General features: G+C 31.6%; 1 protein-coding gene across 1 annotated transcript in view; it reads left to right on the top strand.

Annotated features, from left to right (window-relative positions):
• The window catches only part of LOC124359106 (lateral signaling target protein 2 homolog), a 56,367-nt gene that overhangs the window by 14,745 nt on the left and 16,268 nt on the right, over positions 1-25,354 (top strand). Inside the window, exons 2-7 of the mRNA XM_046811559.1 lie at positions 11,167-11,313; positions 14,226-14,357; positions 16,410-16,711; positions 18,411-18,582; positions 22,987-23,111; positions 24,292-25,167. Coding sequence (XP_046667515.1) covers positions 11,167-11,313; positions 14,226-14,357; positions 16,410-16,711; positions 18,411-18,582; positions 22,987-23,111; positions 24,292-25,167 — 1,754 coding nt within the window. The remainder of the gene's footprint in view (positions 1-11,166; positions 11,314-14,225; positions 14,358-16,409; positions 16,712-18,410; positions 18,583-22,986; positions 23,112-24,291; positions 25,168-25,354) is intronic.

Below are 25,354 nucleotides of genomic sequence, written 5' to 3'. Positions count from 1 at the left end.
TCGTACATTCCCAGACTGCTTTGATTCATATGTTACTATACACTTTATTATAATTGTTATGAAAATGTTTTTCACCACTTCAGTCCCCAATTAAATTAACTTTTCAATTGGTAAATAACTGTTATAAATATACATTCTGTAAAATGAGTAGGTTTTGGTGAAATCCGTAGGGTACTCAACTTAAAGTGAGTCACCGTACCACAGTGAACACGTTAATGCTTTTCCAAAAATCAGGAAATAGCACAATATGATGTTACTGAATTTTGACAACTTATGGAGGTTAAGGAGTAATAGATCTCTACTCAGTTATTATGTGCTTTGCTGGGCACTAGTTTATTGTAGGGTGTATCTTTTTCAGTACGTAAGGCTAGAACATTATACCTCATAACATACGTTTTCTAATTGATACCCCACATTTTTGGTACATAGTATTAGAGTTCAAATTTGTGTAAAACGGTTTAAAGGTAGAGTTCTGTGTTGGTAATCCCACGTTTCTCACAGTTAAACTTCAAAGTATTACGAACTAGAAAACAAAGTTAACTTTACTATTTACTAACCTAGTAATAAGTCATCCTCACAAAGCTGATGAACTAAGTGAATTTTGTAAGGTTTAAATTTGTTATTGTGTAACATTTTACATACTGATGTTTGGGAAGTATTTAAAAATTTTTGAAACATAACAAATTGAGACGTTGGAATTCTCTACAACACATTGCAAAACATCCAGTGACATTTCATCGCTAAATAACTGATTTTGGTCCAACGGTTCTGAGAGATCTTTGACTCTGGCTATCACTTCAAAACATTTTATGTTGTTATACAGTCCTCATTTTGAAATAAGGTTGCGATCTGGAAAAATGTTCATGAATAAGTTTTTGACCTCATCATAATCCAATCTCATGTTTTTAACCATGTATCATTAAAATCATTATATGTTCATGTTCACTGAGCTCCATACTATACAACTAGTAGATCTTGTAATATAACTGAATGAATAACAACTTTTCAACATTATGAACACCATAACAAACTAATACATGCTCCCACGAGTGAAACAATAATTAATAAGACTAAAAATCATCATTTGTTAAGGTAGTAAAGGCTTGTTAGGAATGTTATTATGAGATTTGCTCACCATTAAACAATTAATATTGATATTTTTTACTTGTCTGATTAAAAATATTTTCCCTTTGAATTAGCTGCCACTGTGTACAGGCTTGAGATAGCGACCACTGTTACACTGTTAATTTTACTTGAGTTAATATTTTTGTTAACACCCAATGCAGAATTATAAAAAAAATTATTTATACAAAAACAATTCTACTTTATGATTAATACATATACCGTTTATTTGCATTATTTAAAATGTACTAATATATTGGAATCATTTTTTAAAATCACTGTTGCAACACTAGTGAAAGAAAGAAGTTGTATTTTGATTTTTCAATTAAGCTCTGGCTAGCCATCTTAGTGTATTTAAATGTTCCATTAAAAATTTTAAAATGTGCAAGATAAATTTTAAATCTCTCAGCACTTGATAATATCCTATAAAAGTTTGACTCTGTCAACAATAATTAATGATTTAAATGTAACAGTCATTAATAAATATATTATGGTGACCAAGGTTTATTCTTAGTTTACTTTTTAGTTTTTTGGTGATATATAAATAAAATAAAAGACAGTTCCCAATATAATTATTTGTTTTATTTGAATTTGAAACGTTCTAAACTATCTTCACCTTTAAATAGGAACTTAACTTTAAATAAATTTCTACATTATTAATTGTAGATAATTAATCCACATTTGAATTTGTCCTCCATTTATTGCTGTAAACATTTTTACTCATTAAGTATCTCACTTTTATTGGACTGAATTACTTTTAGAGGTTATATAAATAATAATATGATACTAAAATCAACCTGGAGTAATTAACTTTGAACCCTGAAATTAAATTTGAATTTGAGCCTGTTATTTATAGTTAATAGTACCGTATAAGATTAAAAAAATTCCTTTTAATTTATGTTTTATGTTAGAATGTTCCTAAAAAAAGGAGATAAGGATCATAATGTTTTACAATGTAATTACTTGTAAATAATAGTATGTTCTTGATTTTGTTTATATTTTTCATATATTCCCACTACATGTTATATAATTTGTTTTTATAGATAAACACAGTTAATTCTTTAAATAATGTTGATTTATTGTCAATTCAAGCAATAAAGCCTTGCTACTGCAAATATGTTACATGTTTGCTTGCAAGCTTTGGAACACTAATTAAAATGTTATAATTTATTTGTCTACTTTTTCATTTCTTATTAGTAGGTTGGAAGAGGTTTGTTAAATTCCACACAATAACCATTTTGGGAAAATAAATGTAATTACTATAATTTTTGTATAAATCCTATAATGTTTTTAATATCCTTGCTTGTCTTTGAGAAATGTTGGCCTCAAGATGCATTTTATAAGTGTTTGATATAATATAGAATAACTATTAGTATCCAGTTGTACTTGTGACCTTGATTTATTTATCAATGTTAAAACTTAAACTATTGTGCTCTCTTGTTAATGAGTAAAGTTTTGTAAAACATCTCATCTTAAGGTTTTAATTGGTATATTTCAAATCTTTTTATAATTTTATTGTTAGTTATTTAGTAAAAAATTGATATGGTTATATTTAAGTGACAGTTATGACAGTGTTGTGTAGCCTTTGAAAGACTAGAATTAAAAGTTAAATGTGTATAGCTCATGTTTAAAATGAGTTTTTTAAAAAATCTGTCACTGAAAATAGCTTAAGGTTCAACATAATTTTTATTGGGCAAAAAATCGAGGTTGTTTTATTACATACAACTCTTAACTAAGTTAGTTACAGATCTAGATAGTGAAGTTTTACGATAAGAGGGTGTGGTTGAGTACCAGTCTACAGTGACAATGTTGACAAAGATCGATTCATGACTGAGGTGTTTGCGGCATGCACTGTCGACCATGTCCTTGTGATGTAACTAGAGCAGTAGCTGCTGTCTGCTGCCACAATGGAGGGAAAGCAAGTGAGCGTGGCGCTTGTCCGTTACTGACGGTTCTTTGCAACGCTTTGATTGTCCTGCACTCAATGTTTTGTTCTTGTATAACACGGAATCGTTTTCACCTTAAATCAATGATAGTGAAAAATGTCAGGATTGTTAGGGTTATGGAACATTATTTTTAAATCATGTATAGTTTTAATTTTTATTTTTTCATGCCACATAACACAATGTACAGTAAGTAATTAATTACTGTATGGTAGATGACGTCAATTTGTCAAAAATACCTAACTTAAATAAATAAATATAAATTGTATAGATATATCTGAACACAAGTGTAATTAGGTCAGGTCAAATACATCTTCATTTGTTTATATTTTGAAAACCCCTTTTCATAGGCTGAGTCTTAGCAATGGCTGGAAAATTCATTTATGTCTGTATTGTTATTCCGTATGATACCTCAAGAACTTATTTGAATACATATACACTTAAAATGTGGTATGAAGCTTCATTTCTATATAGGCAACATCAAGTTTGAAAATGGTGCATGTTATTCTGTGGGTTTTGCTGAGTGTTGGGGAACTTCTTACATTGGTAATATGGATAACCGTGATGGCAACAATAAAATCGTAGGATTAAATACAAATGTCAACCAAGTACAATCATTTGATATTTTAACATATGACGTAGTATTACATTTAGCCTAGTTATCTGCAAGATATCTCAAGAAAATTGCATTTGTAGACTTTGAAGTTTACATGAAATTTAATTTCTTTCCTAGACAAGAATGAGTTCAATGATAGGTGCATGTTCATCTATGGGATTTGACTCATCGAAGTCTATTACTCAGTACACTCGAATAATTTCTTTTTTCTCAGCTAATTCTCTGTAAATTTATCTTTTCTGTATGATTGTGATGATTGTGTGATTGTATTTTGTATGATCTGTCTGTCTATCTGCAAGATATCTTAAAAATGAAATGAGCTATTGACTTGAAATGAAACCTCAGTGAAGGATGTTATGCGAGATGTGTTATAGCATTCTCCTTCCTTGTTTTACATTTCTAAACCTTATTTACTGCTCTTGTCTGTAAATAATTATTACTTCATTGTAACAATATCAAAAGTTTATCCATTAAGCTATTATAGATATCAGGCATTCAATTAAATATTTTTTAAATACAAAGTTTTACTTGTAAAATATTGTCTGAGAATAACATTAGCTACATCAGTGTATGTAGAAATCCTCTCTTAACAAGAACATATCTTTCAAAATATCTGTTTATACATTCTTCAATCTCGTATGAGTTTCTTTGTAAACACTTGTATACACTGTTTATGTATTGTGACTAGTTACTAGTTTTTTCCTTTTTTTAGTTACATTTAAAGTTTTGATAGAACTAACTGCCCAATGTTTTCATTTAGCAATGTTGTCTGTCTAGTGAAATGAGTTTAAAAAATACAACATTTTACTATTGATAAAATGAAAAAGTTTTGAAAATGTAAGTTTTTCTTTCACTGAACAAAGAACCTTTTTTATATATATTTAAATTTGTTCAAAAATCTTCTTTGCCTTATAAAAATAAAGCTTTTACTTTGAAAATTAATTTTTAGACCTTTTCTTGTACATGGTGATAAAAAGGTCTAATTTGTTATAAATAATTCAGGCCATTCATATAAATGTTCCCAGTAATGTAATGAACAAGATAATAAATAATTACTTTACTTCAATAATTGACAGTCTTCAGATGTTTAAATGATGTTATGTAGAAACACTACCAGTGGTGTCTTTTACAGGGTTTTAACTGCCAGATCCAGGGTTAATGTTTGACAGGTTATTTGTATTTAGTTTAATATTAGATTTATAATTTATACATCTGTAACTAAACAAAATACTTTATAGTACTACACATAGTTAATAGGAACTAATAAATTCTCACTAATAATAAGTTAATTCATTTTATTTCATATTGTTAATGATATATATTCAACGTTATTATGTTCAATGTGGTATTTTATTATTCTGAAGTTTTGCTATGTTTATTCAGGGTTCCTATGTTCAGGATGGATCAGGAAAATTAGGAATTTCTCTAACTCTGAAAAATTCAGGAAATTAAAAAAAATACATAAAGAATTTTGTTGTCACCGAATTTATTTTCTTTCTTTTGTAGAACATGTCGAGTTTGAAAATTAAAGGATCTTTAACGTCTTGGTTAAAAGTAATGATGTGTCGAAGTTGTATTCTGAGTCTTGAATTCACCGGATCTTTAACAAAAATTCGAATTTGAGAAGTGATCGACAGAACTCAGCAATGGAATCCGTGGAGTTATCGGATGATCACAGCATTACACAAGTTACCGTTCAGTAAAATGTATTTTTGTTGTAGTTTGTGTTTTTAAAGCATAAATAGATAAAATATTGGACCTACCTGTACTTTTGTAAATAATATTTTTCTTGCAGTTAGTATTCTCTACGTTCTATTTACGTTCCCGCATCAATAAGAGTTTTTTGCGTTTATTAAATGGCAACGGGTGATCGGAATTACGCTTGTTACTGAACGTGAAAATGTGATTTTATTGTACTATGTATATGAAAACTCATACATAAATAGATAATCAAATGAACAAATTATTGTAGTTTTGTATACAATATTTTGCTTGCAGTTCTGTATTTATGAACCTAAATTATTACAGACCACTAAAACGTGTTTTTAACCCCAAAAACGGTAAATAGATAACCAAAATAACAAAATATCGTACTCTTGTAAATAACAGCTTGCAGCTAGTATTTCTATTTGTACGGTCGTGCGGTTGTGCATCTGTTGCTGCCTGTATTCATGGACAACCCCTGACAAGAAGAGAGCTGCTGATGGAATTAATGAATTATCGGTCAAACAGAGAACATTAAATTAGGAAACAATTAATTAAAAAGTTAAGGCACTAGAAGAGAAAATTAATTCTTTAAATAAATAATTAGCTATATTATACTAGTTGCTTTGCTTTTTTTACTACTAACTAACAAACATTGAACTTTGTGTCAACAAACAAAACATGTATATTAATTTTATGCTTTACTATTTACTATTTTTTAAGTACTTATAATGGTTACATGTTTTTCAGTCAATGTGTGAAACTGTATTGTTATGGCTTAAATTACTATTAAAAGTTATTGCTTTTCATAAAATTATATGACACTAATTCTTCAATATCTATGTAAATTCCTGAAGTTAGATCTAATGCACCTAGAATTCTCAGGAAATGTTATTGTAAGAAATGGGTAGGAACCCTATTACTAGCTTTTTAAAGTTACAATTTTTGTTTATAAGAACATGAAACTGAGTTTTATAGTATGGGGATTATAAAAGCACTTTGAATAAAGAGAAGAGTGAATGTGACACAGTTAAGTGGTGACTTTTGATGACATTGTGGTGCCTTATGTACTAGGAGGACTGTTAATTGTTTGTAGCATAACTTATGCACAATTCTTAGTGCAATTGTGGTCCAAGGTGAACTTATACTGCTGGAGCCAAGAAAGTGAGTCACATTCTGCTTTGTAAAATGTCTTTTCTATTTATAAAGTAATATTTTCTATGATTTTTTTTATACTGCAAGCAATGAACAATTGGAAATTCTATTCATTACAAAATCATAATAAATGTTTATCAGTATTAATGCTTTGAGAATTGTATTTAATATCTTATGTGATTTAGTGGAGAAATTAGTGGTGACGTCATTATATTGAATAAATTATTGTAATGTAATAAAATTAGTATATTAATTAAAATCACATTTGGTTGTGTATAAGTTGACAGAATTTGTTCAGTTCAGGGATCACAGTCACAGATCCTTGGTTAATACGCTAAACAGATTATTATCACATGCTCAGTCTCTATGCTAATAAGTGAGATGGCACTGTGTATTGTGTGTCAGCTTGAATAATATTCACACACTAAGTTATATGACAGTGAAATATTTAGTGTCCTTCCAATGGATTTCAAGTATGGTCTCATTTTCAATAAATGGTATTGACATAGACTATTCCTTTATAAATTCCAATTTAAACTCTAAGCACATCTAGAGAAAGTTTGATATTGTTGAACATATTAATACTTATTTAATGAAATTAAATGTAATATTCTTTTGTTTTGTCAAATTCTATTGCATGTTTGGTTTTCAGACTGTCTTCTGCTATGACCGATTTTTTGATATCTTGATATTTCATGTGCATAAAGTGTTACAGACTTGTATAGACGGTGCCAGATTTACACTAGGCCTCGGCCTAGTTTTATGTTATAAATATATTTATATAAAATATATATATATATATATATTTGTGTTTTTAGGTTAAAATGATATTTTTAAATATAAAAAAATTACGCTTTTCATTCAACAAGTTGTATTTTAAGTTTTTCTAAAAAACTGTCCAAATGTCAATTATTTAGTCTTAATTTTAAATTCAGATAACACAAGGGTGAAAAGGAGCCACACAAAAATCTTGACCTGGGACCTAAAAATCTTTAATCTGGCACTGCGTATAGATATTACAAGTTTAGTTTTTTCCAATGTATACTGAGCCACAACTTGTAACAGGTCAAATTACGACATTTGAATATTCGCGGGGAATTGGCAGACTGTGACGTCAGTGAATCACATGTTGTCGGAATTGAGATTTATTTAATTAATAACGGAGAAATATATTAAAACTTTATACGGGAACAAATTTAATTAATTAAAATGAATTAAACATAACCAAAATTCGTGTTTTACAAAAGTACTAAATAAAATTACGCAGAAAAGCCAATTGTGGGATAAAATGACTTGCATATTGATGACGTAATAAAGCACATGTTGCTAAAAATTTAAATAAAAAGCTTTGGAAAAATAATAAAAGAAAATAGAAAGACTTAAATTGATTAATTATAGTGAACGTGATAAATTTCGACAATTATAAGAAAAGAATCAAATTATATTTAATCGTGAAGACGCTGATTTGAACGGGAGAGGGGATGAGTATTGTTTTGAGTTGGTATGCGTAGTTTTATACGGAGAATCCTTCTTCTCTTTCTAGACTTGAAGCAAGGAGGTTGTGCTCATGTGGATCCTCCTGGGACAGTAGTGATAAAATTAATAGGAAACTGTATTATGGTGTATTGAAGTTTTAATAAGGGATGGGATGTTATGTTAGATTCTCAAGTTATCAAAGCAAGGTGAGTGGAATTATATATGTATGGACAGTGTAATATAAAATAAATTGACATCAAGGTCATTTGCTTTGACTTTTATTTGAGTATCCCATCTATAAAGAAGTGTGATAGGAACTTTAATGGAGTGATATTGAGTTTTTTAACCATTATTCAATCTATTTAAAAACCTGACATAGATATAGACTTATTGTTGGTGATATCAACAACACCACAGACATTGAATTTTGATAGTTATTTGGTATCAACTTGGAATAATATGAGTTAGCCAACACGAAGTAATTTACATAACCAATGAGAGGGAGCACATTTTGAATACCGATTGGGAGAAAATTGGGACAACAAACGGGGGACTGGACCGTAGCAAAAGGACACAGCTAGCTTTGGGCAGATCTTGAGCAAGATGGCGACCAACGCGATCCGCAGCAAAATGGCGCACAACAACGTGGGGCCTCAACAACATTGAATACCGATACGCAGCAAATTGGCACAGCAACGTGGGGCTCGCAGCAAATTACATGAAATTTTGTAAACTCCAGGGGAATTGTGTCCTTCGCTGGTCTCAAACAGTTTTTCTTTTTTTTTGGTCTGATTTGAGAACTTAAACATAATAAGTATTTCAAAAGAGTTATAAATAAGTACAATAGTTTAACATCATTTGTTGTGTAGTGTGTTTCTGACAAATTGCAAATACATTATTTTTGTAACAGCTTATATTTTTATCTGAGTTTTTTCCTTAAAAATGTATAACATATGATTATATAGTTTTATATATATATAGACTATTAATTTTTTAACTTAAATATCAAGTTTTTTTTGAAAAGTGACGATATTAAAAAATGTCAAGATACATTATCTAAAACATTATATAAAATAACTAATTTATTAAAGACATAGTTAAATAACTTAGGATTTGTATTGCTTGAATAAAATTATTGTAAATTCACATAAATAATTAGTTACATATAGTTAGTAACTATATTTTGTATAAACTTGTCTTGTTTTAGTTTCTTAATCAATCAATTGACATGCTAGGAATTTTTAATGGTCATTCTAGGATTCCAATTTTTCATGATTTGAGAGGGTTTAAAAATAAATAACAATAGCTTGAGTTCTACAGGAGATTGAGTTTTAAAACTTCATCAAATTACACTTTAACACGTTCACGTCGTCAAATTTCTGGACATTTTTATATGTCATCAATTTTTCAGTAATAATGGGAAAAACAAATTCATTTTCCTAAAAATGTAAGCAATTGTGCACCTGACATGGTATATGATGGTATGAGTTATTTCTTTCTCAAGCATGGCATGAGCCCATTAATGGAATAAAAATTCCATTGTAGTATATATTTTTTTTAACATAACAGGGTGTGAAGATATTCAAAATTGTGTAGTAGTTCAGGGAATGTTTCACGGAAAAAGATCAAAAAAGAGATATAAGATTGATTTGAAGCTCATTGATACTCTTCCCAAAAATTATGGCAAAGAGTATGTAAGTGCAAATTTATACTTCATGATGGTTAATTTTCCAATTCAAAAACTCTTCAGTTATGTAGTGGAGTTTTAAGTGCAAGAGTGCCATATCTAGACCTCCCTCTTGATGGTATTGCTGTCTTCCTGTGACAAAATCTTCATGTAGAGATTAGGTGCTAAAGATATCTATAGGGTTTTAACTTAGTCTTCTTAAATTACTGCATATTTCATATTCTACTCTGCTGTAAAGTTGATAAAAAAACTCCTGTTGTTTTTGTTGTTTTGTTTTTAAAAACATTCATGATTGGTATAAAAATTGTTTAAATTCATTGTTTACAATCATGTTTGTGATATTTCATATCTTTCATAATAAACATCTTTGTTGCATGCCTTTTTTGAAATATTCAGTGAATTTTTTCATAGGTCACTCCTTAATGAAATATTTTATTCCTCTTTAACTTTCTACTTTTAGCTCATACTTCATGTGTAGAAAAATATTAAAAAATTACTAATTGTTTTGAATGTTTGGCTTTTTTATTTTGTAGAGAATTAAACAGAAATATTAGTGCAGATATTTCAGCAATACCTTAACAAGAGATTTATAAATACTATGGTAAATTATATAATATGATGTAGGTCATTTTCTATTTCAAGTCAGAGAAATATTTATTCTGGACAGATGTTGTTGCTTGAGTCAGAAGCACTGATGTTTTTGAGTCACTTCACTATCATTAAAACTAAATAGATAAAAATGAGGTCAAAGTCTTGTAAAACATTATACACTGCACATCTCTTTTTAGTTTATTTTGTTGGTAACGTAACAAACACTTGATTAAAAATCAGCCAAATCATTTGTATAAATACATGTAACGTATTTTGTAATCCTTAGTAGGGAAACGTTTGTGTGTCTTTAAATCATGAATAAAGCTGTAAACAGTGTTGTAACTAAGGGGAGAAGTGAGGGGGATAAAACCCCCCCAAAGCCCTAAAACATTTTAAAATTTATTATACATATAACAGCAATCCAACTTATTTAAAATACAGAAATTTACTGTTTACATATTTATTCAGATTTATTACATACTCTTTGGTATGCTATGCTGTTCGATCAGATTATTTACCTCCCCTCCTTCCCCTGAAGCCAAGTCCTAATTACACCACTTAATTAGAGATTAATTGTTACAAAGTTAGGAACATAGATTTTTTAACTCATTCGCTTCGACAACAAACTTGATGGGTAGATTGTTACAGGTCAGTGTTTGTAGATATATCACTAATTATGAAAGGATTATGTAAAAATAATTTATGTGGTGACTTGATAATAATAGACATAAATCCATTAGAATAATAGACATATAAATCCATTAGAATGTCATGATAATTCTCTCTTTGTGATGAGAAGTTCAGTAAAATTAGTCAATCATACATCAACCAGACCTAAAACAATGGCTGAAGAATGCTGGGTATTGTTGCAGCGGGATGACACGTCGCTGCTAGCTCAATTCTTCTATGCAGACGAGGCTTTGAACTTGGTGGCTGCAGAGCTGGACAGTTTTGATGGCCGCAAAGATCCTGAAAGATGCACATCCCTGGTTAACCATCTGCGACAGTGTCAGGACAAGGTACCAAAACTTCCCTATTTTGGATTTTCCTTAAATATAATATTTTTCTTAGGTAAAGACATGTCCCTAGGTCAGGTACAGTATCGTATGTTTCCAACCTGTAACTGCCTAAGTTAGACACATTAGTTGGTTTATTCTCAATGGATTTGCCACTACATAATAAATTATCAAGACGATTCTTGAGTTTAGAGTGGTCTTTAAAAAAAAAGCGAAAAAACTTAATAACTCTCTTAAAACACATTTATTTTAAGATTCTACATACATTTCTACATAATTGTCCTGTTTATTTAGGAACTTTTTGCACCTTAAAATTGAGTTTTCAAATCCCTCTTCCAAGACATTTGTTGCCTGATGTGACAGGCAGAGTTTATGGCGGTTTTCACATCTGCATTAAATAAATGTATAAATGGTTTATTTCCTCTATTTTAACAGTAAGTTAATAAATGCTGTATGACAAAAAAATTATAGACATTACACTAACATTAATTTTATGTGAATATAATTTTAAACATCTAAGAGGAAAATAGAGTTCCAAAGGTGAAGCCTGTTTAGTGATTCCATCACCTAATCATATCATAAATAAAAAAAAAATTCTTTTGCAATGGCAGACTTAGGAGAAAATGAAAAGTTTCTCCCATTTTGTTAAACATAAAAAAATTAAGACTAAGACAAGACTACATTATTCACATATTTAATGTGTACAAGCCTAGACTTATCCTAAGTATATCTATCTTTATGTGCATGTACACAAGTATCAAAGCAATTTTTGTTCAATACTTTGAGAATGTACATTTATATAATTATTATAAGATAAGCCAAAAATATTACTCTTGTTCTGTTCTATTATTAATCATTGATTCTAAAAATATCATTGTTTCAAATACACATCGAAAGCAATCCATGCCAATGGAGAATTGTAAAAAGGTTATCTACACCATCTCTATCCAGATGTAACAAAAAAATTTACTGTTTATAAGGAATATTCCTTAGTGTTTAGTATTTTTTATGTTTGGAGGAAGATTGTTGAATGTCTTTGTGTAAAAAGTTAAATTTGGTTTAGGCACTCTAAAGTGATATGTGTTCCTTAGTCCACATCTATACATACGTACATATGACAACAAATTCCAGTCTACAAGCAGAGTGCCTTTAGAACTTTATAAACATAAATACATTTTTCAGACAATATCTTTAAAGCAACAAAAACATGGGTGTGATGGATCTCTTGAACTTTTCTTTAACATCAATCTAATATACCACTTTTCAATCATTTCCAAAGGTTTTATAACAGATTTTTAGATTCCGCCCCAAGAAATAATTGCATATTCTAGCCTGCAATTCACTAAAGCAAAATAAGAACTTTGCATAGTCTGGAGAGGGCATATGTTCCGTAAATGATAAAAAAAAATCGAATTCCTGACAAGAGCTTTGCTTTCATTTTAAGAATATGAAACTTCCAACGAAGTCCGTTGGCCAAAATTATGCCCAGATATTTTACTTCTCTAATTCCATTAATTTCAGAGCAGTTTCTACAAGTGTCTTGCTTGATTTAGCATTTATTTATTATTTTATTTTGGAAGTCAACATAACCTCTTAAACCAAAATTAATGCAATTTGTTTTTTGAACATTGAGGACCAGTTTGTTTTTGCAAAACCACAATTTTAAACACGAAACGGACATTACTTTCTGGATGACCCTTATGTATATATCTTTTATTTCATAAATAATCTAAATTTCTTCTTATTAACTTTTTAAATATGATTATATTGTGGTATATGTGACACTTGATTATTTTCCGGAATTCAAATCCAGATGCATGTGCATATGTTTAAATGCCTTTGATTAAAAATTACCATTTTCAAAAAAAGTTCCTTTTCAAGTAATTTTCTTTTTCTGTCATAACACACATTTTTAAGTCTCCTATTATCTAAGAAAACATTTTCAAAAATTTCTGTTGGCCAATATTTGCTGGAACATGGAAAATTGTCAGTTAAAGTTGTTTGTAACCAAAAATGTCGCAGTTGTAGCTGTCATATTTCTCTAAAAGTGATTAGATAAGCTTAGCTATATACCTTATCATGTTTTAATAATACCATCTAAACTACACTGTCTCTTATCTTTCTATATTCCAAATGAAATAACATGTTTTTCTCATGTATGGGTTTTGTACAAATTTTGATGAAAGAATTTCATAGTTATGTTGTAATTTATAAATTGGAATCGGTGTTATACATGAAAAAATTCAACCCACTGTCCAAACATTATATTTGTATGAAAATAGTTTTATAAATCTTGTTTGAATAGAAATTTGTTTTTGCTTTAACTTGAGTTGGTATTCCAAACTTTCTGATTTAAAAAATTTTAAATTTTAGAATTTTGTTTTGTCAATAATTGAGCTCAACAGATAAATGTTAACTGTAGTATAGAAATTCTTACTTATCTTCAGGTGTCTCAGTATTTATGAATTAATAATAAGTAAGGATTAGTTATTTAAAAATATTGTACACTACACACTTGTTCTGTAATAAATTACAACTGATAAGAGCATAATTGCATAATTAATTGATAGGCCCAGGGAATGTGTGATTTATGGCATTGGACTTTGAGTTCGAGTTACAGATAGAGCATATTTAGATCTTGTTTGTAATGGATACATTTTACTATTAGTATTGTACCTAACTTATTCTGTTTTATAAAATTCTCTGACTGGCCCATAGCTCTTGAAGATGGTCAGAGCATAAATACAAAAAACAGAAGTTTATATTTATATAAGTTTAGAAACTTTTAATTGAAAAAAATAACAAACAAATAAAATTCCTCATTTAGTTAATGTCACAAAGTTTTGTAGTTATAATAATCAAATTGTCAATATTACAACATTTGTATTATGAAATTACTCTGTTGTTGGTCTCAGGTCTTGAATATCTGCAACAGAATTATGGATGAGTTGATCCCAAACGAGAGAGCTGACCGCGACTTTAGGGTTAAGTTCCCAGATGATGTGATGCAAGACAATCTGGCCGGACAACTCTGGTTTGGAGCTGAGGTGACATGACTTATTTAAGAAAATATTATTTAAACTTTTGTTAACACATAAAAATCACTTAATTTTCTGTCAAAGAAAAATAAGCCTAGTTTGAAATAATTTCAAGTTACATTTTTTTACTCTATCAAGAAGGAAGTTCTTCAAGAAATATGTGGTGCTCTCTGTTAATCAGCGAATATATAAAACCAAGTTGAAGTTATACAATGGCTTTTGTGCAATATGGTCATTTTGATGCTGTGATCATTGTTGGTGCAGTGACCTTCAAGATGCTTCTTCTGATAGAAAACAAAGTATAGTCACTGGGTTCTAAATTGGTGCTGTTTGTTGGTTATTAAATTGTTCTTAGCAAAATGTAGCATTGAGATCTTGAGTTCATTTTGCCACATGTAGACAGACATTATCATTCAGTGAAACATGTTTCTTGTTAGTTCAAATTAACATTCAGTAACAATTTCATAGAGAACACTTCTTCAAACTTGAGGAAACTCCTCTGATAATGAATAAATTGTAATATGTCTGTTCATTTTCTGCACGAAATTGTTGACTGTCATTAAAGGTTGTCCATTCTGTTTTTCATTATGACATTCTTTTGGTCATTTTTTGAAGTTCTTGCCCTTTTGAATGCCATTTTTTAAATTTCAAAACTTTACTTTCTTAAAAAATGAGTGTAACTGTACCTCATAATGTATGAGTGATCAAGATACTATAGTAATCAGTTAACACAATTTAACTTCGATATTTTATTTTTTATAATTCTTAAGCGTAGCAATTTATTATGTATCTATACAATTAGGATTAGTTGGACTTTGAGTTTTTTGATTACTGGTATTGAAAAGAATTTAAAAGCATTAAACAAAAATAATCAGGGAAGAACAGGCAGGGTTCACAAAGGGCAGATCAACCACAAATCAGATTTTCATTTTCAAAGAAATATTAGCTAAATACTGGGAATATAATAAAGAATTTTTTGCCATATTTATTGACTTTCAAAAAGCGTACGAGATGGTCTTTCTCCAATTTTATTTAATATTGCCATAGAAGAAGCACTTCAGAGTGTAGCAGAGAGGGATTTAGGGGTGGAAGTGGGAGCTAAACTAAACATCCTAGCTTTTGCAGATGATGTTGTCATATTTGCAGAAAATGTAGATGATTTGAGGTCACTAACTAGACTATTTATGAGTGAGGCAGAGAAAGTGGGGTTGAAGACGAATGATGCAAAAACTAAATATATGCACTTTAGAAGGAATCAAAATCAAAGAGGAGGACCCCTACAAATTGATGGGCATGTTTTCGAACAAGTGGATAACTTTAAGTACCTTGGGGTCACAATATCAAATAAAAACACAGATGAACCAGAGATACAAAATAGGATCAACTCAGCAAATAGATGTGTATATGCATGCAATAGGGTACTTTCAACCAAATCTCTCTCTCACAAAACTAAAACTAGAATATACAAAACAATTATATGTCCAGTGCTTTTGTACGGATCCGAAACGTGGAGGTTAAATAAGAAGGATGAGAAAAAGCTTCTAGTTTTCGAGAATAGAATTTTACGTAAAATTTATGGGCCATCATATGAACAAGGGGCATGGAGAAGAAAACATAATAGAGAAATCAGGGAGCTCTACAATAGTACGGATGTAATAGGAGAAATAAAGTGCTCCGTTGGGCAGGCCATGTTTTGAGAAGAGAAGAGGAATGCAAACTGAGGAGGGTAATGTACGGTAACCCAGTAGGAAGACGGCCCCGTGGGAGACCGAAACTGAGATGGTGGAACCAGGTGAAGGCTGATATGGAGAAGATGGGCGCTTCAGAGGAAGATGCAGAGGACCGTTCAAGATGGAGGAGCTTTGTTGGTGCGGCTAAATATCACCTCCGATATAAATGGCCCTGGGAGTAGAGTAGTAGTAAAAAAAATAATTATACCTAGCAAATGAAATATTTCTTAAACTGGTTAACATTTGTGAATAACTTGTATAGTTAAAATATTTAAAGAACTGACAAAATTCTTCTCATCCTTCAGCTCACTATCACTTTATTGCATTGCAGTGCTTGGCTGCAGGATCAAGCATCATGAATAGGGAGACAGAGAGCGGTGCCATGCGGCCACTAGCCAAAGCACTGACCAAGTCTTTGGAGAATGTGCGGAATTTGCTGCGTGAGGCTAGTCTGCGCACACATGCGCCCACGGAGCTTGCTCATGACCGACTGGTGGAATCACTCAAGATGTTTGACCGCCTGCTGGCAGATTTCGAGTTGAGCTACGTCAGCGCCATGGTGCCAGTCAAGTCTGTCCACGAGTACCAGCTGCAGCAGGACATTGTTGTTCTCTTCTCTGAGACTCTGCAGAGGTACAGTACAATCTTGATCTTATTGACATGATTCAAGATGATGAATATGTTACTGAATTTTTTCTGACATTTACCACCCACCATTCATTTATATATATAAAAAAAAACTAATTTATAATGTATTTTAATTGATTTTAAACACTTTGTATGAGATGATGACATTAATTTGTGTTGTGAAAATTAGTATAAAAGGCCAGATAGTCTTGTTATTTATTACCAAAATGAAGTAACTATTAGTCATTAATTAGTATCTCATTGATCAACGAATCCAAGAAATTATAATACAGAAAACAATAATAGATACAGTAAGAACTTCATGCTCATAAAAATGTTTATCATTGCTTTACTATTATTGTGGATGTTAGTTTAAATGATTAAATTACATTAATTTTACCATTCTACATAATTGCATCTAGTCACAAACTTTGTTTCCTTAACAAAGAATACAACATTGTGGTCAGTGTTTTCATGACTGTCACAATTCATGGGCTAATAAAACAATAAATACACAATTGTATCCATAGTAAACAGTTTAGTTATGACCTAGATTACATCAGCTGACATTGCAGGGCTCTGAGGTTGGAACTGCTGACACAGGAGATGGTGGATCAGTATGATCCTGCCTTGATGTTCACTATCCCTTGGCTGGCTATAGTCACAGTAACATGTGCTAACATTGCAGGGCTCTGAGGTTGGAACTGCTGACACAGGAGATGGTGGATCAGTATGATCCTGCCTTGATGTTCACTATCCCTCGGCTGGCTATAGTCACAGTTACATGTGCTGACATTGCAGGGCTCTGAAGTTGGAACTGCTGAAACAGGAGATGGTGGATCAGTATGATCCTGCCTTGATGTTCACTATCCCTCGGCTGGCTATCGTCACAGTAACATGTGCTAACATTGCAGGGCTCTGAGGTTGGAACTGCTGTCACAGGAGATGGTGGATCAGTATGATCCTGCCTTTATGTTCACTATCCCTCGGCTGGCTATAGTCACAGTAACATGTGCTAACATTGCAGGGCTCTGAGGTAGGAACTGCTGACACAGGAGATGGTGGATCAGTATGATCCTGCCTTGATGTTCACTATCCCTCGGCTGGCTATAGTCACAATTACATGTGCTGACATTGCAGGGCTCTGAAGTTGGAACTGCTGAAACAGGAGATGGTGGATCAATATGATCCTGCCTTGATGTTCACTATCCCTCGGCTGGCTATCGTCACAGTAACATGTGCTAACATTGCAGGGCTCTGAGGTTGGAACTGCTGACACAGGAGATGGTGGATCAGTATGATCCTGCCTTGATGTTCACTATCCCTCGGCTGGCTATAGTCACAGTAACATGTGCTAACATTGCAGGGCTCTGAGGTTGGAACTGCTGACACAGGAGATGGTGGATCAGTATGATCCTGCCTTGATGTTCACTATCGCTCGGCTGGCTATAGTCACAGTTACATGTGCTGACATTGCAGGGCTCTGAAGTTGGAACTGCTGACACAGGAGATGGTGGATCAGTATGATCCTGCCTTGATGTTCACTATCCCTCGGCTGGCTATAGTCACAGTAACATGTGCTATTATTGCAGGGCTCTGAGGTTGGATCTGCTGACACAGGAGATGGTGGATCAGTATGATCCTGCCTTGATGTTCACTATACCTTGGCTGGCTATAGTGACAGTAACATGTGCTGACATTGCAGGGCTCTGAGGTTGGAACTGCTGACACAGGAGATGGTGGATCAGTATGATCCTGCCTTGATGTTCACTATCCCTCGGCTGGCTATCGTCACAGGGCTTCTGGTCTTCCCTGAGGGTCCCCTCAGCCTGGACACCAGCCCTCACAACATGTCTGAGATGTTCAGGCCATTCAGGGTTTGTTCATAGTTCTATTCATAACTAACCACTCTTCTTGCCCTATTTCCTTCCACCTCTTCTTTTCTGTTTGTTTTTATGGTTCTTTTTAGTGTTAATTTATTGTTTTATTGTAATTTTTATTTATCACTAATACATAATTTCAATTACTTCACTCTGATTTAAAATTTTTAATATTTACTTAGCATTCTAATAATATTGTAACGTTTATAGATGTTCAAATTTGGTATGATGTTTTTAGTTTCCCTCAAGTATTATGGGGTTGTTTAATTTTGTATGAAACTTTTAAATGTGGACAATAATATGTCTCAAATAATGTTAAGAAACTTTGCGACATAAAATATCACTTCGTGATGATTTATTTATTTTCTGTTTGTAATATTTTGCAAGCAGGAAAATTTAAAATAAAAACAAAAACATTTTATTCTAAATATGCTTTTTTAGAAAATTTAGTTTTTACATGACTTGAAGATTGTTATTAATTTTACTAGGTTATACGAATTATATCATATCTCTGCTGATAAGCATTGCAATACAATGAACCTGGCTAATTTGAACTTTGTACTCTATTTAACTAATTTACAAGGTTTGGTAATTGATGGAAGACAACCATGTATTTATATAAGAATCAGTAAGTATGTAGGAATCAGTGTTCGTTCAATTCACAAATATTTACCAATGATTTGGATTTGAAACATGTTTTTTACAGTTTGTCCCGAAATTTCTTTCATCATCTCAAAAAAAAGAAGATTGTGTTTTGATTGCAAAATATTTCATCCAGTGCTTTCAAAATGAAATGCTAATTTGAACTTTGTACTCTATTTAACTAATTTACAAGGTTTGGTAAATGATGGAAGACAACCATGTATTTATATAAGAATCAGTAAGTATGTAGGAATCAGTGTTCGTTCAATTCACAAATATTTACCAATGATTTGGATTTGAAACATGTTTTTACAGTTTGTCCCGAAATTTCTTTCATCATCTCAAAAAAAAAAGAAGATTGTGTTTTGATTGCAAAATATTTCATCCAGTGCTTTCAAAATGAAATGCTTTTTGTGTTTCCTAAAATCAAATGTTAGCTGAAATGGTTCAGATTTTAAGATTTAGCAGTTATATAACTAAATGTGATGTAGCAATTATTCAAGGTTCACAAAGGCAACTTCAAAACCTCTTTTGAGCAGTGGAAGTGGTGCTATACGATTTGTGTGAAATCAGGAGGAAAGTACTTAAAAAATGATAATTAGCTTCAAAGCCTTGTCAATTTCTTTTGTACTCACTTTACAATAGGCTACATCATTGGTTTGAATTATATTATTTATTTCGTATTAGAATGTGAAAACAATATTTCATTAACTGTTTTGGGACAATTATACTCCTTCTATCATTTGCTATTTGTTCGGCAATTGAAAAAAGTTTAGAATGGACTGACGTTGCTAGTTAAAAGTACATACTTTTTTGCAAGTGATATATATCTGAAATTACATTTTTTTAATGTCTCACACTAAGGGAGAGGGTTTTTTTGTCTATCAGCTAAAGGTAGTTCCAAATAGAATTGAACTATAAGAGCAATTACAACTGACAATTAGAATTATCATTAGCAACAGTAGACCTCTTTTCATTTAACCCATTGACTGCCACGGTTATTTTTCGAAGGCATATGCATAAAGTGCCACGCTGTTTTTCGCATATTTGTAAGCTTTTGGGAAAAAAGCTGTTGTAAAATAACTACCAAACAGATTTCCATCATTTTGTTGTTGTTTTTTTCTTATTAACCCTTAGCGAGCCACAAATAAATAACCAAAACTACTCCTAAGAGCCATACACCTTAAAAATAAAAAAATTCCCACATACCAAAACCAATTTTTTTTATAATTCTTATAACATAAGAGGTAAGAAAAACAACAAAATATATTTTTTTCACTCTTTATTGTTAATTTACAGCAAAAAAATGGTAAAATCATAATTTCACTGAAAAAATTTAATTTTTACATTCTATGTGTTCATATAATATTAACAATAGTTGAATACAATTATTGTAATATTATACAAAAACCAAGGATATAGTAATTTTTATTTAGAGAAAATATAAAGAATATACTAAAAATGTATATATATATATATATATATATATATATATATATATATATATATACAAAAAATTTCAATTTTCCAAGTATAAAACAAAGAACACACTACATTTTACAATATTATAACATGTGAAAACTTAAAAATGATACTTATTGAAAATGAGCTACATATATGTGATCCTTAGGTGTAGGTTTGTTGTGTGTGGTACAGCTCAAAATACACGTCAGAATGCAAGGCAGGCTTCGATGCGCACGTCTTGCACACAATAAAGCCCTACATCACGATAATAATACATAAACTACACTGTACATTGAGTAAAAATATTGATTAACATCCAAATTGAAAAGATAAATACGTGGATCGAAAATGGAAGGGCGAATAAACATCTACCTCACGGAAGGCTACAGGCAGACTGAGCGTAAGTAGACGTCGTTGGCTCTGCGGGAGATTATGATCATCCGGCCGCCCGCCATTTTGTCGCTCGCACAAGAGCAGTGACCTTAAAAATAGACACAAACGTTTGTCCCTTGTTTAACAGTTTTTACTAATTTTGTAACCCAGAAATGCTTTTAAATAATGTATATAACAAAAATTGATTTTGCGTGAGTGGACGTCGTTGGCTTTTAGCGCTAGTTTAGGCATGACGTCTAGTAACGTCATTGGCTCGGAAAGGGTTAAATGCAGAATATGATACATATCGTTACAAATAAAATTTTATTTATAAAAATATAAACATTTCAGTATTTATAAAAAAAGTTTTTTACTTTTGTATAAAAAGTTAAGTTTCAACCTAATTTGAGTGTATACAGTATTTTTAAGATTTTTTTTTTCTTCATACCATGATAAAGGCCATATAATTCTAAATAAAACCTATGTGTAATATCTTATTCTAGAATTTTAAAAACATGGCATTATATGTATTAACAAAATGCTGCCCGGCACCGACATTTTATAAACTGTACTTTATTTGTCAGAGTTTAGAAATTACTTAGTAATGATGTAGTTTTCCCAATAAATCTAATAAAACATCAATATAACACAAATAAATATGATTAGTAAATGTAGAAACAAATACTTGCTAACATATTTGCATAAAAGTTTACATTTACTAAATAATAACCCTAATAAAATTTACACTGAAAATTCACGTTTTTCGCTTGGATACAGCTCAAATAACTATATTACTTTTGTAAAGAAATACATTACAATACTGTATAAGTTACTATTTTATTTTTTATTTACTCAAATGCTTGGTTATCGGCACATATACAACAAGAAAGGCCGTTACGCAACATAGTACTCGTCCGCTACGTCGCGTGACTGGAAAACAGAATCATCGCACAGGTACTTCGGTATTATTACAGCCCACTATTTTTGGACGAGTTTTCCTTATCGGAGATCAAAATAAACTTCATTATACGTTCCTTCTTCCATAATGAATAGAAAAATACTCGATGAGTCATACTTCCTCTCTCCAAATCGTCTATAAATAGACACACGAATGACCTGACATTTTCTAATAATGAAACGTTGTTCTTATAGTTTTTGATTTCATTGATTGTCGTAATAACTTGTAAATTCCAAAATAGGTTAAATAAAGTCGGTTGTTTTTAACTAAGTAATTTATTTTGTCCCCGATAAGGAAAACTCGTCCAAAAATAGTGGCTTCTTGATAAGTACCCAAACAACATATGTTTCACAGAAAAAATAGTAGAGAAACAACATAAAACTCGTATGTATTGATAGTTTGGAACCTATTGAATACAGCTGTCTGGCTATTTGGCCAAAATAATCTTGTACTATATAAAATATTATCGAAATACGAAACATCAAAATTGGCGACGCTAGCACTTTATGCACTTTTCGTACCGTCAAAATTAGCGACGCTGTGGCACTTAAAGGGTTAATGACAAGAAAAACTAGTTGACTAGTTTTCACGACTGGTCTAGTCAGTGTTTGAATGTAGTCGACTAGCCACTAGTCGGTTTTAAAAAGTACTCAATTGTCCCATCAGTTGTATTTAGATTAGTGTTGTATTTCAAACCTTCAGTCTTTGGTTTAGATATGTATGTTACATTTGTAGAATTCTTTTTACAATCAATCACAGTGTGTTAAATTTTCACTGCCTATTTGTTACAATATAAAAACATTCCAAATTCTGTAATACTATACTGAATGAAACTAGGTTGAAACTGTATCAAATTCAGATATAAGGGAAATAATGATGAGATGTAAGACCAAACGTAGTGCAACATAATTCTATAAAACTAAATACACAGGCAAAGCTCAATTATGTATGTAATGTTTGTGTAGACTTTGCTGGTGAAGATCAGAGAGTTGCTGTGGACACTATCAGAGCCTGAGCTGGTCACTTTAGAGAAGATGTTGTGTTCCTCGGATGACTCAACTATCCTCACCCGCAAACCTTCTACCAACAGGTAGTATTGATTTTGTTTAAATAAATGTTTCTGTGCTTTCCTATATGATACCCTAAATAATATAAATAATCTTTTTGGTCTTTTGTTGCCAACTGAAAATCAATCTTTGATTTCTCATGAATAAATTTTAGTTTTCATCAACAACAAATCTTTTTAGTTCCAATACGATTGTATGATAGTTTTTATTAATTAATACACAAATATGTTATGGATGTTTGTCTATGGAAGATTTAATATAATATGATTCACTCACTTTTCATTGAAATGTAGTAATTGTAAATTGGTTAAATTATTATTTTTTTCGGGTATCCCACACAGACACATCACCAAGGGCTATTTATACAAGAAACCCTAATCATTCCTCAGTTTGTTCATTTGTGATGTGAATTTTTAGTTCTGAAGTAAGGAAAGGTTTTTCTTGGGGTTTCCTATTTATTAGTGACCTCTCGTATCATAGTAATTAGTGATTAATGTTAGAAATAATTAAAACTTGAAAAAATTTTAAATGTGCAGGATAATTGTGTAGTGAGGTGAGATTGTTTATGAAATAAGATATTGATAAACAGGAAATTTCTAAAGTACTTAATATAATTTGTATTCCTAAGTTAAAATTAATGTATATAGTGCACCTGAGTTATGTGACTAGATTGTTATAAATATTAAATATAGCATTTTACTCTATTGCCCATTAAAAATAAAAACTGCATGTTTTGATGTATAATGTTTGGTAGAAAAATGAATTCTTGCCTAATTCAATCATCACCCAAAAGAACAAAAGTGATACTTTTTATTGGAAAAGACATTTTTTATACTTCCACATTAAATTTATTTAAATGATGTGAAAGTATAAAAAATGTCTTTTCCATTAAAACCTACTCACTTCCACCAAGAATACAAAGCAGAAAAATGATAATCTTCATATCTTATTATTTTATAATCTAATTTTCAATTTTATTATCTCTTCAAATGAAAGAAAATTTTCATCTGTGAACAAAACAAGATTTTCTCTCACTATAATACTTTAATAAACTAAAAAAGTTTAATTATTGATATTATTATCCATATATTACCTATTCAATATGATTTTGCAATTCTGCTACGTTCCAATGTTTATTATTGTTTGTTATGTCCTTGTGCTGCTAATAAGAGTGTGTAAGTGAGTGACATATGTATTATGCAGTGAGGCAGACGCCAGTGAGGAGGAGAGCTCCGGTTGGGGAGGAGAGGGAGACGCGTCTGAGTGTGAGACTGTGATGGAACAGCTGCCTGCAACCCACGTGCCTACAACCATGTCTTCCCAAGTCACAGACTGCATAGAGAGTTCACCAGAGGTCTCCAGAGCGGCCGATGACAGCTTAGCACCAAATTGTGACCAGGAACTGACCACTCCAGAGGATGCTGACAGGATATTGCAGATGGAAGAGGATGCAGATAGTGACGGTGCCAGCTCTGCAACTTATGCTCAGTCCGGTGTTGTCAATCTGAATGGCCAATGGACTTTACCTATCATTCCCTGTGCCTGTTCTGTGGACCTCCCGGAGGATGCTACAATGACCAAACAAGGCTTGCTGAACAGAAGTTTACCTCAGGACGGGGAGTTTGTGATAGAGTCTGTGGAAAATGCTTGTGAGGAATGTATGCGCCAAGCAGGTGACACGGATACAGAAGTGCCTTCGGATATCCAGTCTACCGGTGAGGACGAGGATGTAAGATGGCCTGGAGGAACTGACCTACCAGGCACTTCTGTAGGCGTTAGGGAACAAACAGACCCACAGACCGGAAGTCAGTACAGTGATATCGGTTCAATAACTAGTGTACAATCGAGTAGTGATATTATTAATAGTGATGATAGTGTTAATTATAGACAGAATGTTAACTTGAGTGATTCTAGACTGGACAGGTTGCGAACTATTGAAGGCAAACAGGAGACGGAGGAGTGGAAGGCAAAACGACAAAGTGAGGAACATTCAGAAGGTCTGCATGTACGTTACGCTGAGAACTGGGAGGCTCTGTGCTCCTCAGGCCAACTCCCTAATAGTAATAACTGTGATAAAAGGTAAGCGATCTGACCAGAAGTTTCACTGAATTGTAATTTGGTTTTGATGTTGCGTAATTGTCAATTGCTACATTTAGATAAAAACTTCTAGACTAGTCATTTAATGTCATGTTATAAATTATTCCCTATAAGGTGCCTGAGTTTTCATTCTTATTATGTTTTAGTTAATCATAAAAACAATCTTGGA

This window comes from Homalodisca vitripennis, chromosome 4 (genome assembly GCF_021130785.1).
Source record: "Homalodisca vitripennis isolate AUS2020 chromosome 4, UT_GWSS_2.1, whole genome shotgun sequence".
Taxonomy (NCBI): domain Eukaryota; kingdom Metazoa; phylum Arthropoda; class Insecta; order Hemiptera; family Cicadellidae; genus Homalodisca; species Homalodisca vitripennis.
Note: the sequence above shows the minus strand (reverse complement) of the source record. Positions and strands in the feature narration are given on the sequence as shown.